The sequence below is a fragment of the Gorilla gorilla genome, chromosome 16 (assembly GCF_029281585.2).
Source record: "Gorilla gorilla gorilla isolate KB3781 chromosome 16, NHGRI_mGorGor1-v2.1_pri, whole genome shotgun sequence".
Lineage (NCBI taxonomy): Eukaryota > Metazoa > Chordata > Mammalia > Primates > Hominidae > Gorilla > Gorilla gorilla.
Genome location: NC_073240.2, coordinates 42,374,536 through 42,389,867, shown reverse-complemented (window position 1 = coordinate 42,389,867; position 15,332 = coordinate 42,374,536). Strand labels below are relative to the sequence as shown.

Sequence of the window (15,332 nt, the reverse complement as noted above, 5' to 3'; positions counted from 1 at the left end):
GGTGGCTCACGCCTGTAATTCCAGCACTTTGGGAGGTTGAGGCAGGTGGATCACCTGAGGTCATGAGTTCGAGACCAGTCTGACCAACATGGTGAAACCCCGTCTCTACTAAAAATACAAAACTTAGCCAGGCATGGTGGCACATGCCTGTAATCCCAGCTACTCCAGAGGCTAAGGCAGGAGAATCACTTGAACCCAGGAAGCAGAGATTGCACTGAACCGAGATCGTACCACTGCACTCCAGCCTGGGAAACAAGAGCAAAACTCCATCTCAAAAAAAAAAAAAAAAAAAGAAAGAAAAAGACTACAACAGCTGGGCATCGTAGCTCACGCCTGTAATCCTACCACTTTGGGAAGCTGAGGCAGGAGGATCACTTGAGGCAAGGAGTTCAAGACCAGCCTGGCCAACATGGTGAAACCCCATCTCTACTAAAAATACAAAAATTAGCCAGGCATGGTGGCATGCACCTGTAATTCCAGCTAATCCAGAGGCTGAGGCACAAGAATTGCTTGAACCCAGAAGACAGAGGTTGCAGCAAGCCAAGATCACACCACTGCACTTCAGCCTGGGCAACAGGGCAAGACTCTGTCTCAAAAAAGAAAAAGAAAGAAAAAAAGAAAAAAAAAGAAAGAAAAAATAAGGACTACAAGAGCATAATACTAAGAAATAACCTTCATTTAATAAATATCTGAATATATTATAATATAAGGAGTCACTAAGAATAACTGAAAGAACGGAAAAAAATCAAGAGTCAGGAGAACCACGTGAATGGTATGGTAAAAGCCAAGGAAGCAAAAATAAGAGTTTAAAGTAGGAGAAAAATGGTCAAGCAACCGCAAATGTAGCAAATAAAGCCTGAATAAAGATCAGTGTGTTTACCAATAACATTAGCTAAAACAAAGAATGACAGAGCAATCATATATCAGTAACTGAATAGAAAATGGGAAAATAGTGTGTGTGTGTGTGCACACGCATGTGTATATAATTTTTTAAACCCTTAAATCAGAGGTTGGCAAATTTTTCCTGTAAAGGAACAGATAGTAAATATTTTACGCTTTACAAGCATCTATGGTCTCTGTCACATATTCTTGTATACATACTAAAATAGGCTATAGGCCATATTTGCCCAACTCCTGCCTAAAAATAATTTCTGCTCCCATATCAAGCATTTAGAGAAAAAGTTTACAATATAGCTAAATACCATTTTCGCACATAAAGATAATGCTATTTCTTGGAGCATGATTCAAGTTGCTTTTCTCCCTTTAGTGACAGAGATACTATACGTTAATAAATCTGAACCACTCTCTTGATCCATTAAAATCAAAAGCTTAACCATATGTAATCCCAACAGCTGCTTTCTATAACAAAAAAATAAGCCTGGCTGGGTGTGGCAGCTCATGCCTGTAATCCCAGCACTGTGAAAGGCCAAGGCTGACAGACTGCTTCAGCTCATGAGTTTGAGACCAGCCTGGGCAACATGGCAAAACCTCATCTCTAGTAAAAATACAAAAAATTAGCCAGGGATGGTGGTGCATGCCTGTAGTCCCAGCTATTCAGGAGGCTGAGGTAGGAGAATCACCCAAGTACAGGAAGTCAGGGCTGCAGTGAGCCGTGAATGCACTACTGCACCCATTCTAAGTGACAGAGCCATACACTGTCTCGAAAAACAAACATACGTCTGACCCTTTCACCTAACAAACTCCTTCAGGCCCTATCCTCCAAAGGAATTTCAATAAATTCTGCATCATCCAACGGTACAATAAACTGTTTCTGGATAACAAGGGTAAAAATACAATTTGTGGTCAACTGTTTAAATCTTGTTTTAATTATGTTAGATAATCAAGATGATTAAGCTGTGGCTGAAGAATCAAGTTTAAAGAGGCATCCACCAGTTGCAATTACCAACAATACCACAACAAAAAGTATAACCTTAAAGAACCTTTCCCCTTTGACAAAAAAACTGTATGCATTGCTTGAGCAGCACTTCCTCCTGCTGCAACAATCCTTAGAAAAAGCAAAGCAATAACCAGCTCATAGACAAGGGGAACTCATGAGCACGGAGATTCCAAATTCAAAAAATAGTAGCTGTTAGTGGCCTACAATTTTAGCAAGAAAAGGAAAGTAAAGGAAATTTGTGTGCAGAGATTTCTTTACTTTTGCTGAACTTGGGTTTAAAACTCAAAATAAGGCAAGTTCAGGCCGGGCACGATGGCTCACATCTGTAATTCCAACACTTTGGGAGGCGGAGGCGGGTGGATCACCTGAGGTCAGGAGTTTGAGACCAGCCTGGCCAACATGGTGAAACCCCGTCTCTACTAAAAAATATATAAAAAATTTAGCCGGGCATGGTGGCACACACCTGCAATCCCAGCTACTTGGGAGGTTGAGGCAGGAGAATCGCTTGAACCTGGGAGCCAGAGGTTGCAGTGAGGCGAGATGACACCACTGCACTCCAGCCCAGGCGACACGGTGAGACTTCATCTCAAAAAAAATAAACAAACAAAAATAAGGCAAGTTCAAACAGAAAGAAAAAACAGCATCATTCACAATAGTCAAATTCAAGTTTTGCTTTTTGGAACTTTGTGAAATCCTCCCCCCCATCTCATCCCAAATATTTTGGATTTGTGGTTAGTTGAATACACAGCTGCAGCCTCCATGGAATACTGATTGTATAGACAACTCATGATTACAGGCAACTTTCTGTATCTGAGGAGGACTGGTTCCAGGACCCTCCCCAGATACCAAAATCTGAGGATACTCAAGTCCCTTAGTTGGCCAGCTGTAACTGTGGATGCAGAACCAGTAGATGTGGTGGGCCTACTGTAAATGAAGAAGGGAAGAAAAATAACGCCAAATCATAATGGAAACAAAACTTATCTATATAAGGCACAAAATGGATTCAGAGTCGTTATTTGTATCTAATATTTGTGAATTTACTGCCTGAAGGATATCCTAAACCATAAATTGCCCAACCAAAGAAGAAGCTTAAAATTATTACTTGTTAAAACAGTATGCTTACGGCCGGGCACGGCGGCTCACGCCTGTAATCCCAGCACTTGCAGAGGCCGAGGCGGGCAGATCATGAGGTCAGGAGATCGAGACCATCCTGGCTAACACAGTGAAACCCTGTCTCTACTAAAAATATAAAAAAATTAGCCGGGCGTGGTGACAGGCGCCTGTAGTCCCAGCTACTTGGGAGGCTGAGGCAGGAGAATGGCGTGAACCCAGGAGGCGGAGCTTGCAGTGAGCGGAGATCGTGCCACTGCACTCCAGCCTGGGTGACAGAGCGAGACTCCATCTCAAAAAAAAATAGTATGCTTACTCTTTCTTTAAAATTTACCTGGCATAACTGAAGCTTTGTACCCTTTGACCAACATCTTTCAGTCTCTCTCTACTCCCTGGCATCCACCATTCTACTTTCTACTTTTATGAATATTTTGCATATTTGTCTTTTTTTGTTTTGCCTATTTCACTTAGCATAGTATTCTCTAGGCTCATCTATGTTGTCATAATTGGTATGATTTTCTTTTTTTTATTGAGATGGAGTCTCAAATGTAGTCAGGTGTTGGTATTCTTGGGTGGTCCTGGAACCAATCCCCCAAGGATATCAAGGAACATTCTAAATACATACGAATAATTCTGATAAGTTATCCAATTTGTCTACAATTCTAGATCCTGAACCCAACTGATCCTCATTACAGAAAAATGATGTCACTTCACAGAATGTAAAAGCAGTTGTAGTATATTTTATAGTGGCTTACATTTATCAACATCTGTAGCATTCCACAGAACCAAGATGTTAAATCCAACACCTGGCCCATCTCAATCTTCCTTTTATTTCTAAGAACAGAAAAACTACTACTTACCATTCAGAAATCTCTTGCTTCAATTGAGGAACTTCACTAAGTGCTGAATCAGTATCCATGAAACCAAGAAAGTCTCGTTTTATATTAAGGGAAGTCTTCTCCAAACCCTTGCCTGATGTTTCATGACCCCTTGACAAAGGATCCAAATCACCTGGTTGTATCTCTGACCCCTGACCTTCTGTAAGACGGACCCGATGACCAGAAGAACTGGAAATATTATTCCCTTCTTGGTCAGAGCTGTTCTTTTGTTTTCCATCTCTCTGGGGCTTACTATTCAGCCCATCATCCCGAAAGCCTTTGGCAAATGGATTGTAATCTATTTTCAGCTGAGTAATCTGAATGTTCTGATAAGCTGTTACTGCAAAGAATTCAGTCTGTGGGAAGGTAAAAGTGTGGACACCAGGGCCATTTAATTGTATCACCTCCACAGCCTTTTCTGCAGGCACCAAATGAAGCCTCGGCAGGTAACGATGCATAGAGTGCAAGATGATATGCCCTTCTTGGTCCAGTGTATTGTTGGTAAGTTTGAGTTTATAGAAAGATACTGGTTGATGCATCCAATAATGACCTGTGGAAGGAGATTCTGGATGAATAAAAACCCTCCCCAAAACATGAGGTTCAGCCTTCCCACTGGGTTCCCACCAACGACCATTCCACTTATAACGATGGTTATCCACAGGAGATATATCCATGACAAGAATATACTTCAAATTTGAATCTAAACCTGTTATCCAATAACGACAGTAAGGAAACATGCGTCTTCCTTGCTTGGTCAGAATCATCTCTGTGCTTCGATGATAGAACTCATTCCACATACTATTGTTATCGAGGGTAACAGTGATTCCACCCACAGTACAATCAGCTGGAAGGCAAATCTTCCCTTTAGATTTTACTGGTGATGACACACTACTAGCCAAAGCACAGGCATCCTGATTAGTAACCAAAATTCCTTGATCAGTTTTGCCATTTCCTGGCTGCTTTAAGATGACAAAGAAGGTAGGTGCTGCTCCTGCCACTGTTCCACCATCTTGATTAGCCAATATAATCTGCTGTTTCTCCTCCATGATTTCAGTAGGAAACTCAGTAGTAAGACAACTGTAATCACCACATAGTCACAATGGCCTTCCCATCCTAAGAAACAAGCAAAAAAAAACCAAAAACAAAAAACACCCTTTAATCAAGTGAGTATTTATTTCTTGAACAAAAATATAAGAACGATTATGTTATCCCCAAAATATTCCTAAATTTTTCTAAGACTTTGCTTCTAAGCTTTTCTTTCAATCACAGTAAGAATATTTACTCTGGAATATCTAATCATTTTTTAAAGTTCATTTTAATCTAATTAGTTAAGGTGCTTATATCCTAATCCTCTAACAATTCACTATAAATACTATAATCTCACACAAAGAAACAAAAGAGTATATTCATTATAAAAAAAGTATACAAAATTAAAAAGTTAAATTTGAAGGTTATGCATTTTTAAAGCATCCTAACACTTTATGAATTAATTTGCCAGAAGATTCCTTTATATAGCAAGTTCCCCGGTGGTGAGTAAATTAAATAAGTAAATTTCCATTTTCATCCCAAAGAGCTAATTGTACAGAATTAGTTCTTCATATGGTTCAGAAGACATGGTTCCATAAATAAGTAAAAAGCTATCTAACTTCTTAGTACACACGTTTAAAGAAGCCATGACAAATCACTGGAACTCAATGGACCTTACACTGAAATAAATTCCAGATGAATCTAATATTTAATTTTTTTATTCCTAAATCCTGAGAAAAGTTTTTTGATAAGACACAAAATCTAAAACCAGTAAGGCCAAAAAAAAAAAAAAAGTGATAAATTTAATACTATATAATGCCAGGTGTGGTGGCTCACACCTGCAATCCCAGCACTTTGAGAGGCTGAGGCCAGTGGATCATTTAAGGCCAGGAATTCGAGACTAGCCTGGCCAACATGGCGAAACCCCATCTCTATTAAAAATAAAAAAAATTAGCCTGGTGTGGTGGCGCACGCCTGTAGTCCCAGCTACTCAGGAGGCTGAGGCACGAGAATCACTTGATCCTAGGAGGCAGAAGGTGCACTGAGCCAAGATCACGCCACTGCACTCCAGCCTGGGTGACAGGGAAAGACTCCGTCTCAAAGAAATAAAAATAAAATAAAATTTAATATTCTGTAAATTTTTTAATCTGGCAAAATCATTTAAGCAAAATCAAAAAGCAAACTAACCAGGAAAAGGTATTTGCAACTTAAAAAGAACTCATTTCCCTAATATAAAAAGGGGGCTGGACATGGTGACTCACACCTATAATCCCAGCACTTTGGGAGGCCAAGGCAGGAGGACTGCTTGAAGTCAGGAGTCCCAGACCAGCCTGTCCAATGTAGTGAAAGTCCGTCTCTATTAAAAAATAATAGCAGCGGGGAGCAGTGGCTCACGCCTGTAATCCAAGCACTCTGGGAGGCCAAGGAGGTCAGATCACTTGAGGTCAGGAGCTCAAGACCAGCCTGGCCAACATGGTGAAACCCTGTCTCTACTAAAAATAAAAAAATTAGCTGGGCATGGTGGTGTGCGCCCATAATCCCAGGTACTCGGGAGGCTAAGGCAAGAGAATTGCTTGAATCCAGGAGGTGGAGTTGCAGCGAGCCAAGATGGCACCACTGCACTTCAGCCTGGGTGACAGAGCAAGACTCTGACTCAAAAAAATAAAATAAAAATACATTAACAGTAATAATAATTTTTAAAGGCTTCCTACAAATCAACAAGACCAAATACCTAACAGAAAAATGAGTAAAGGATAATAAACGCAAATGGCTATGAATATGTACATAGTTAAGAGGAAAGCAAATTAAAATCATCTTGAGATACTGTTTTTTTACTTATCAGACTGGCAAAAATCAAAGTCTGGTAGTGCTGGAAAGGGTTAGGTCAACCAGCATTCTCCCCTAAGCAGTTACTGGGAGTATAAAATAATAGAATCTCTATGAGAGGGCAACTTGAAAATATCAAAAGTACAAATCCATATATCATCCTACGACAAAGAAGTTTTTCCAGGACTTTAAGTTTTTTTAATTCACTGTTAAAACCCACTATAGGACTTTATTTTAAATACACACACCTGTGATAAATGATATCTATACAAGATTATCCCCTGCATTCCCACTTATAACAGCAAAAGACTAGACAGGAAGAGAGAAGTCCTTAAAATGGCAAAACAAATGATGACACATCCATAGAGTGGAATGTTAACAGTCATAAAAGAGAATGTATAAGCTTAATGAATGCATGCAAAAAGTATCTACAAGATATATTAAGCGTAAAATATTCAGAAGAGTTGTAAATTATGCCACACATCTTTTAAAAGTTTTTTATTGTACCTCTTAAACTTCAGACAGGGAGAACATGTGCAGGTTTGTTTACATGAGTATATTGTATATTATGAGTATACATGAGTATACATGAGTATATTATGATATAAGGTTTGGGCTTCTAATGATCCCATCATCCAAGCAGTGAACATAGTACCTGATAGGTAGTTTTTCAACCCTTGTAAAAGATTTTTCCTTTTTAAAATCAAAGAAATAGACAGTATTTCGGTCTTTAAAATAAATAAAAAGCCAAAGAATGAAAAAAAAATGTACATATTTGCTTTACACAGACTATCTCTGGAAAGACAGAAAAGAAAACAGTAGTATTGGTCATATCCAAGGAAAACTTAATGACATGGAAAAGATACCCTTTTACACTTTCTAAATTTTGTGCCTTGTGAACACACAACCTTTAAAAACTAAAACACAGGCCAGGTGGGCAGGTGCAGTGGCTCACACCTGTAATTCCATCACTTTAGGAGGCTCATGTGGGAGTAACGTTTGAGATCAAGAGTTCAAGACCAGCCTGGTCAAAATAGCCAGTCAGTCTCTACCAAAAAAAAAAAAAAAAAAAGCAGGTATGGTGGCCAGGAGGCTGAGGCAGGAGGACACCTTCAGCAGCCCTGGAAGTTCAGGTTGCAGTGAGCCATAACCATATCACTGCACTCCAGCCTAGGAGACAGAGTGAGACCCCGTCTCTTTAAAACAATAAAAAATAAAGTTAAAATTAGTTAATTATTAAAGGTTATAAAGAAAGAAGTCACATATATTGTATGATTCCATTTATATGAGATGTCCAACACAGGCAAATCTAGAGAAACAAAGTAGATTAGTGGTTTCAGGGGAAGGGGTAACTGGGACTAACTGCTAATGGGTGTGGGATTTCTTTTTGGTGTATACTTTAAAATGATGAATTATATGTTATGTGAATTATATCTCAATAAAAAGTTATAATAAAGAAATGAGGACGGCCATGGTGGCTCATGCCTATAATCCCAGCACTTTGGGAGGCTGAGGCAGGAGGATCGCTTGAGCCCAGGAGTTTGAGACCAACCTGGAAAACACAGTGAGACTCCATCTCTACAATGGTGTGTAGCTGTAGTCCCAGCTACTTGAGTGGCTGAGGTGAGAGGATCCCTCGAGCCTGGGGGTGGGGAGGCCAAGGCTGCAGTGAGCTGTGATGGTGCCACTGCACTCTAGTCTAGATGACAGAGTGAGACCCTGTCTCAAAAAAAAAAAAAACAAAACGAAATCTGATTGCTAAAATCAACCGAACTGACATGCTAAATTAAAGCTACAGCTTCCAGTTTTTATACAAAAAGGAAGATGCTACATCACCACTCCTGTGTAAGTGGGTCAGTAATCTTAATCAAATTCAGCCACTTATTAGTTTTCTTCATTATAATTAAAAAGTATTTTACCTTTCATCAGAGTTAATGATGAGCAGCAAAAGCACCTAATCTGAATTTTACCTCTTCTTACAAGATTGGTCATACAGCTCCAAAGCTTAAAATATCTGTTAGTCTACAGATAACAGATATTTTTAAAATCAAGACTTCAAAAGGTTTACTATTGTTTCCTATTAAGACTAGAGATAAAAATAGAAATTCACTTCCCAACACTAAAGCACTAATATCAGGGAAGGTCAGGAACAACAACAACAAAAAATCTCTCCTCTGACGTGAAGTTTATTTTTAAAAGACAGATAAAATTTACAGTGATTCTTTTCAAAAGCTGCCTCAAGCTTTTACCTATGAAGTTAATTGGTTTTCTAAAACTAACACACTTAGGCGATACCTATCGCCTAATAGACTGACAAAACTAAACAGAAGTTACAAATAAGGTAAAATATTAAAGCTTAAAGAACTGGCAAAAAAAAATACCCCTACAATGATATATAATTCAAAGAATGCAAACTCCTAGCTTGTACTTATTAATTCATAAACTTCAAGGTTTTATTACAAATCACCAACTATTTTTGTGAATAAGTATGCAAAACATCCTTTATGTGTATGTGTTCCACGTGAGCACAACATCCTTAGGTGCATTTAATATGACTAAGGCAGCAAAGAAGTATATGAAAAAAAATTTAGTTATCCCAAAGCTATAAATTACATGAAAAGGTGCCGAATTTCTTAAACATTATCTTTCTATAAACTAAAATTTTGGTTTTCAGATCATTACCGGTAAAACCAAGACAGAGAAGTTTTAACCAGTTCTTTAAAAATTACTGTCTTTTAAAGATTAATCTATGAAATATCAAAGATGCAGTTGACAAAAACCCAGTTTGGTGAAAATCAGACTGCACTTGAAGTAAATTTTACACTAACTTTATATACACACACTGAGTTTTTCTTTCTGCCGAAGCAAAAAATTAGTGCAGAGAAGTCATATCAACCTATTTCAACTTTGTGCACAGGCATATAATAAAAAAATGTAAAAATGTGCCTGAAGACAGGAAAACAAACTTTCTGACCTATGATTTGTATAAGGCCGGTTTTTTAACTCCACTAATCAAATTAATCCATTAGTTGATGAAAATGCATTGAATTAAAGACTTAATTTATGACTAAAACCACCTCTATCTTGAGCCATAACAGCTACTGGTTTAAGAACATGGAATGAAATTCTTATTCTACATCAATCTAGGCACAGATTCCACTTCGCTATAAGCATATGCCTAGGTTTGGAGCTACCATATGAATTTTCTTTTTTTTCTAAGATAAATATTGTAAAACATTTGAATTTTCTAATCAAAGGGCAGTCAATTAAGGATACTCAGCTGTTTCAGACACACCAAGACCACTCTAAAGTCTACTTAAGCCAACCGCAAAACTCAAATGTACTTTAGAAAGGCGTAGGCTAGGCCGGGAGCGGTGGCTCGCGCTTGTAATCCCAGCACTTTGAGGGGCTGAGGCGGGCGAATCACCTGATGTCAGGAGTTCAAGACCAGCCTGGCCAACATGACAAAACCCTCTACAAAAAATACAAAAAATTAGCCAGGCGTCGTGTTGCGCACCTGTAGTCCCAGCTACTCGGGAGGATGAGGCACGAGGTTGCAATGAGCCGAGATAGCACCACTGCACTCTAGCCTTGGAGATAGAGTGAGACTCGGTCTCAAAATAATAACAACAACAACAATAATAATAATAATAATAAAGAAAAGAAAAGGGTAGGCTACTCATGAAGAAATAAATCTTCTAGCAACATCCTAAAAATACTCTGGGAAACTAGAAGCTTTAATGAAAACCACAATTTTGGTACATATATACCTTAACATTCAAAAACTTTCAATTCGGCTTTTCAACATCAAATTTTTTTTTTATCTAGATAAAATAGCTACAATAAAAAGCCAACAAAATAAGTTGTGGAGGGGAAAATTCAGTAACACCCTGAAATGTCACACCAGAAGACATATACACACACAAAAGCAATCATATAAAACATTTTTTAGGTAAGTAATCTGACAAGTTCCATAAATTGTTACAATTTCAGACTCTCTATTTTAATGTCTTTTCACCAGTGACCTCTTTGGGAAATGTTTATCTACTAAAGCAATGATCCTCATACAACTCACAAAATACACTAGTTTTACTAGATAGTTTCCTAATTCAATGATTAATGTACTGTGCTCAACCCCAAAAATTAGTTACACAAAATCAAAATTCCAAGTCAATACCATTATTTAAAAACACAAATATTCAAATGCTAAGCAACACATTCTGAACGTTTTCCGAACTGCTACAAACTTCTACAACCTTTCATACAATAAATACAGTAGTATGGCAGGCACCAAGATGTTAGTATATTCCTTAATATAATCCTTCACTATAAGAATATGGTTAAATTACATTTGTGAAACTCAAATTTCAAGAGAACAGGTTCACTCAGATTTCAGTATTTACCAATAAACACTGGGTCAAGAAATTTTAAGTTTCTTAAAAACAGAATGTGGATATAAATATAATAAGAAAATGAAAGCAAACGGTGGCAAAGACAGTAAAATAGCCAACTATTAATACTTTCTTAATCGCTCTTAACCATCATTTATTTTTACTAATTTAATAAATGGTACTTGCTATTTATTAAGAACTACTCACTTCGGAACAGACAATATCCTGGGCATTTTATCGTCACAACCTTAGAGGGCAAATGTCAAAATATTATCTGAAACACTTTTAGGTTTTAAGGCACAGAATTGCACCTGCGTGAGAGTACTGCCTCCTTCTCTTCCCAGATACCATTTGTTACTGCTGGCCGCAGGAGTATTTTTTATTCCTAAGAATGGACCCTAACTACAACTCAGGGGCAGAAAGCTGACAGGTCTCTAGCAGTTGGGTAAGCAGAATTTGAAGAACTTTTAAGGCAGAAACGGGCAGTAGTCAAACTTGAAGTAAGTATGCCAAGGTACCCAGGGCACTGAATTTCCTCAAGTCCTTAGCCTGTGTTTTCTGTAAAGTGGACCCAACCCACTTAACCCACACAAACGCTAGAAACAACCGTTGGCGGCAAGAAACACTAGCGCTGTTCCGATACGCAGGAAAGTAAAAGGCTCGGTCTCACTGCCTTCCCCGAGAGGAGCAGACGCCGTCGACTATTAATGACCCACAAACCGCCGCTTTTCAACTGCAAAGGACAGCTGGGCAAGAACCACGTGAAAAAATGCCGCAAGGAAAGCTCTTCCGGGGAAGAGTCCCGACAGATCACGTGCCGCCGGCCGGAACCCGATGACCGCTCTGCGGGACCCAGCCGCGTTCTGTTACCTTGGAGACTACAGACCCAGCCACCAGACCCTCCCCGGCCAACCCCCTTCCCAGCAGCCGTCACGCCACCCCCAGGCACTTTCCCTGCAGCCTAGCCGCGGCATCGTGCCCAAAAAGAACGAACAGAGCAAGCAGTTAACCAGGGACTCAGCCGCATAAGCCTGGCAAGCTCTACAACAACACGCGCGGGTGGGCTCGAGACTTCTCATGATCCACGTGTTTGCTCCGGCGAGGCGAACCTTGGGAAAGTTATCTTCCCAATAAAAGAGTGCACTTTGGTTGCTCGTGTTGGTCTGCCATCAGTAACCCCTCCTTTCAGACCTCATTTACCCGTTCCTGCTTCCACCCCAGCCAGAGGAAGAAGGCATTCCCAGGGTTCGAAAGGCAAGGCAAAAATCTGTACAGCAAGACACGACCACTTTTGCACTCCCGACCCAGTCTGAAACGATCCCTAGTTTCTCCATATTCTTCTGACACATAGATTCCTCAACTTTGGCTACTGGAGCTTTGGGGGGGGCGGGGGGGGTGATGTTAATGTCCCAGATACCTTGCACTGAGGGCAAAGACCTACTTGACCATTTAACAGAAACGGGAAACCCCATAAACAGAACTAGGTAAAGGCTGCCCCACAGAGGAAAAAAGAAAATAACACCTGCTCTTCCCACCTGTTTTCCCCTCCCTCATTTCTGCACTTACACACCACCGGTCCTTTGTTTACCAAGTCCCCACTCCTACAGCTCACTTCCTCGCCCTCCTTTATTAAACTTGACGTCCTGCCTCAAACAATTTGGCCGGAAATTACTTGTCAGAAAAGACGTTTGCACAGGTGTCAAAACGCTGCGCCAAGTTCCTCAGAAAAGCGACGCCGACACCGTTTCCCTTGGAGTTCTAGAACCACGAGACCTAGGCTCTAAACTGAAAAGCGCGTAAGCGTGGCTCACGACCTAGAGCCCGGCGCCGAGCGAGAAGTCGTCATGCGGACCGTACCACGCGGAGCGGCACCCCACACACGCGAAGGCAGGGCCGAGCCATGGGCGCTTCTCACCCCTCCCGCCTCGTGGCCGCTCTCTCTGGCGTCGATGTTCCCAGTTAGGTAGCTGAGCGACGCGGAAGTGAGGCCGGGGACGCGCGCGAGGTGACATGCGCAGCCTCGCTCAGGGACCACAGGGACGCGCCAAAGGCGGCCCCGCGCAAGGCCCGGCCTGGCGAGGGCGTGCGAAGCTCTCTCAGCGGAACGTTTCTCACGCCGTTCAAATACACAAGAGCTTCAAACTCTCGAAAAACTCCAATCGGGCCAGTACTAAGCGATGCCCTCCACCCACGCCCGAGAGTTACCGTGCGGGGCGTGGCCGGCCTCACCCGGAGTCCTTCACATCCCGCTGGGGGCGGGTTATTCTGTTCGGTTCGCACACCGTGTGTCCGCTCCAGCTGAAGAGCCTGCGCGCGCGCACCGGACGTCCACGTCACCGCGCACGCGCTCCTACCCGCTCGGAGCCCGCCGCGCAGGCGCAAAAGGAGACGCGAGCAGCACCTCCCTGACCCCTCCCCCAACACCAGGAGTCCAAACGGCCCCAGAGCAGCAGCAAGACCCTTGGGACCCGCCCCCAGAGTGGAAGCCGCTGCTTTTCCGGGTCCCTGCAACCCAGAAAAGCCTACTGAAGGTTCTAGAACCAAGAAAGGCGAGGCAGGAGGGAGGCACCTAAATTCCTCAGGCTTGCACACGAAGCCTTCGTGGAAACTGTGAAACCAATGCCCAGCGGGCCTTTCTCAACTGTGCCTTTCACCCTTTCCCTAGGGCTCCTCGCCGGCCCCGCCCCGGCCGCACCCAGCCCCACCCACACGGGGCTCCGCAGACCCCCAACCTCCACAAGCCTGTCAAATGAATCTGAGGTCTTCTTCCCCCGAGTACCGGGGCTTGGACAGCTCCAGAGCATTGGGAAACCTTGAAGCAAAGACCTTGAGAGACGGATGGTCGAGTTTACAACATCCACAACCGAAGACGACTAGGAAAATGGGGAGGAGACCGAAAGACTCAGTGCGCAGTTGGAAAGCGAAGAGTTGCCACTAAATTGCCGGATATAAAGATGAAAGATATCTTGATAAAACAGGGAAACGATGCAGGAGTGTGTTATCTAAGCTTTAGTGCCTTGATCCTGTGCATTCAATTTTTGTTTCTTCAAGACATTTAAGCTATGAGGTGCAAAGAAAGTATTACTGAATATCTATTATGTGTCAGGCAGTTGCTGAAGTAAATCAATGGACAGTATTTCTCCTAACCTTCAAAAAGCAGTTATCTTCCTCCTTCTCTACTCCTTACCAACTGTTCTTTCTTCTGTGCTCCTGACACCAGTAAAAAGGAAGCGTAGTTTCTTAAAAGGCAAAAAAGAAGTAGGGAGTAGGAGAGCAGATTTTGTGGTCAATGATCCAAAACTGCTTTCTTTCATAAGAATTAGCAAGCACTGAGAACCTACTACGTGACATGCTAGGTGACAATACAAAACATTATGGAGAATGAGAAGACTAAGGAAGGAGTCAACAGAAGGAGGCTTATCCAACACTACTGATCTGACCTACTTTTTACTTATGAAGGTCATATTTCTCTACACTTTGCTCTTCCTGAGGAGACATACAACAACATGGACAGAAACTGCTGGAATAGTCTGAACTAGAAAACGTGTAGGCTACTTCAGAGACTTCTGAAGGCATTCTGAAACCCCAAGTCAGGCACGGTCAGCAAGAGCATTCAAGATGCTAGGCAAAATTGAAAAGTAACAGTTTAACACCTTCCTCCTCTTCCCTGAACCCAAGAACTTCTTTCCTACAAGCTGCCCTGTAAGAATCTCCCACCTTACCAAGAATGCCTTCCTCTCAAGGATCTGGGGTTTCCTCATAAAAATTTTCCATTTTCTGGGGAAGAAGTAAATTTATGTTGATTTAGCATTAAAATATATGATCATAAGGTGTGAATGACTGGTTAACAACCATGCATCCCCAAAGAGACAAGTTAACCCAAATGATTTCTCTAACTGGGGGATCTGTGAGGACAACTTGGGAAGAACGGGAATGGAGATTCTCTTTTGGTACTCCTTCCCTACACCAGGCAAACATATAACTAAATACTAGATATTTAAAAAAAAAAAAAAAAAAAAAAACGCTGAACTTTGAAGATTCAGTACTACATATCTCGGTGGGAGAGGAAAACTATCCATAGTTTTTCAAAGTGGAGTCCGCCTAACCTAGAGAGGTCAGGAGATGTCAAGAATCTGAGGGTCCTATGAGAACTTTTAAGTGTTTTTAGATTATATTCTAAAAATAATCATACCACCACACACA

At 41.3% G+C, this 15,332-nt stretch overlaps 1 protein-coding gene across 30 annotated transcripts in view; it reads right to left on the bottom strand.

Annotated features, from left to right (window-relative positions):
- The window catches only part of MGA (MAX dimerization protein MGA), a 152,673-nt gene that overhangs the window by 97,156 nt on the left and 40,185 nt on the right, over positions 1 to 15,332 (bottom strand). For 18 of the 30 annotated variants that reach the window (XM_031007795.3, XM_055363438.2, XM_055363450.2 and 15 more), the window contains exons 1-2: positions 13,335 to 13,489; positions 3,868 to 4,998 (exon numbers count right to left, since the gene is read on the bottom strand). In XM_031007795.3, coding sequence (XP_030863655.3) covers positions 3,868 to 4,931 — 1,064 coding nt within the window. In that variant the 5' untranslated portion in view covers positions 4,932 to 4,998; positions 13,335 to 13,489. Of the gene's footprint in view, positions 1 to 3,867; positions 4,999 to 12,986; positions 13,510 to 15,332 lie in introns of those variants that run through there. The other 12 variants (XM_055363433.2, XM_063698490.1, XM_055363454.2 and 9 more) reach the window with 4 other exon arrangements.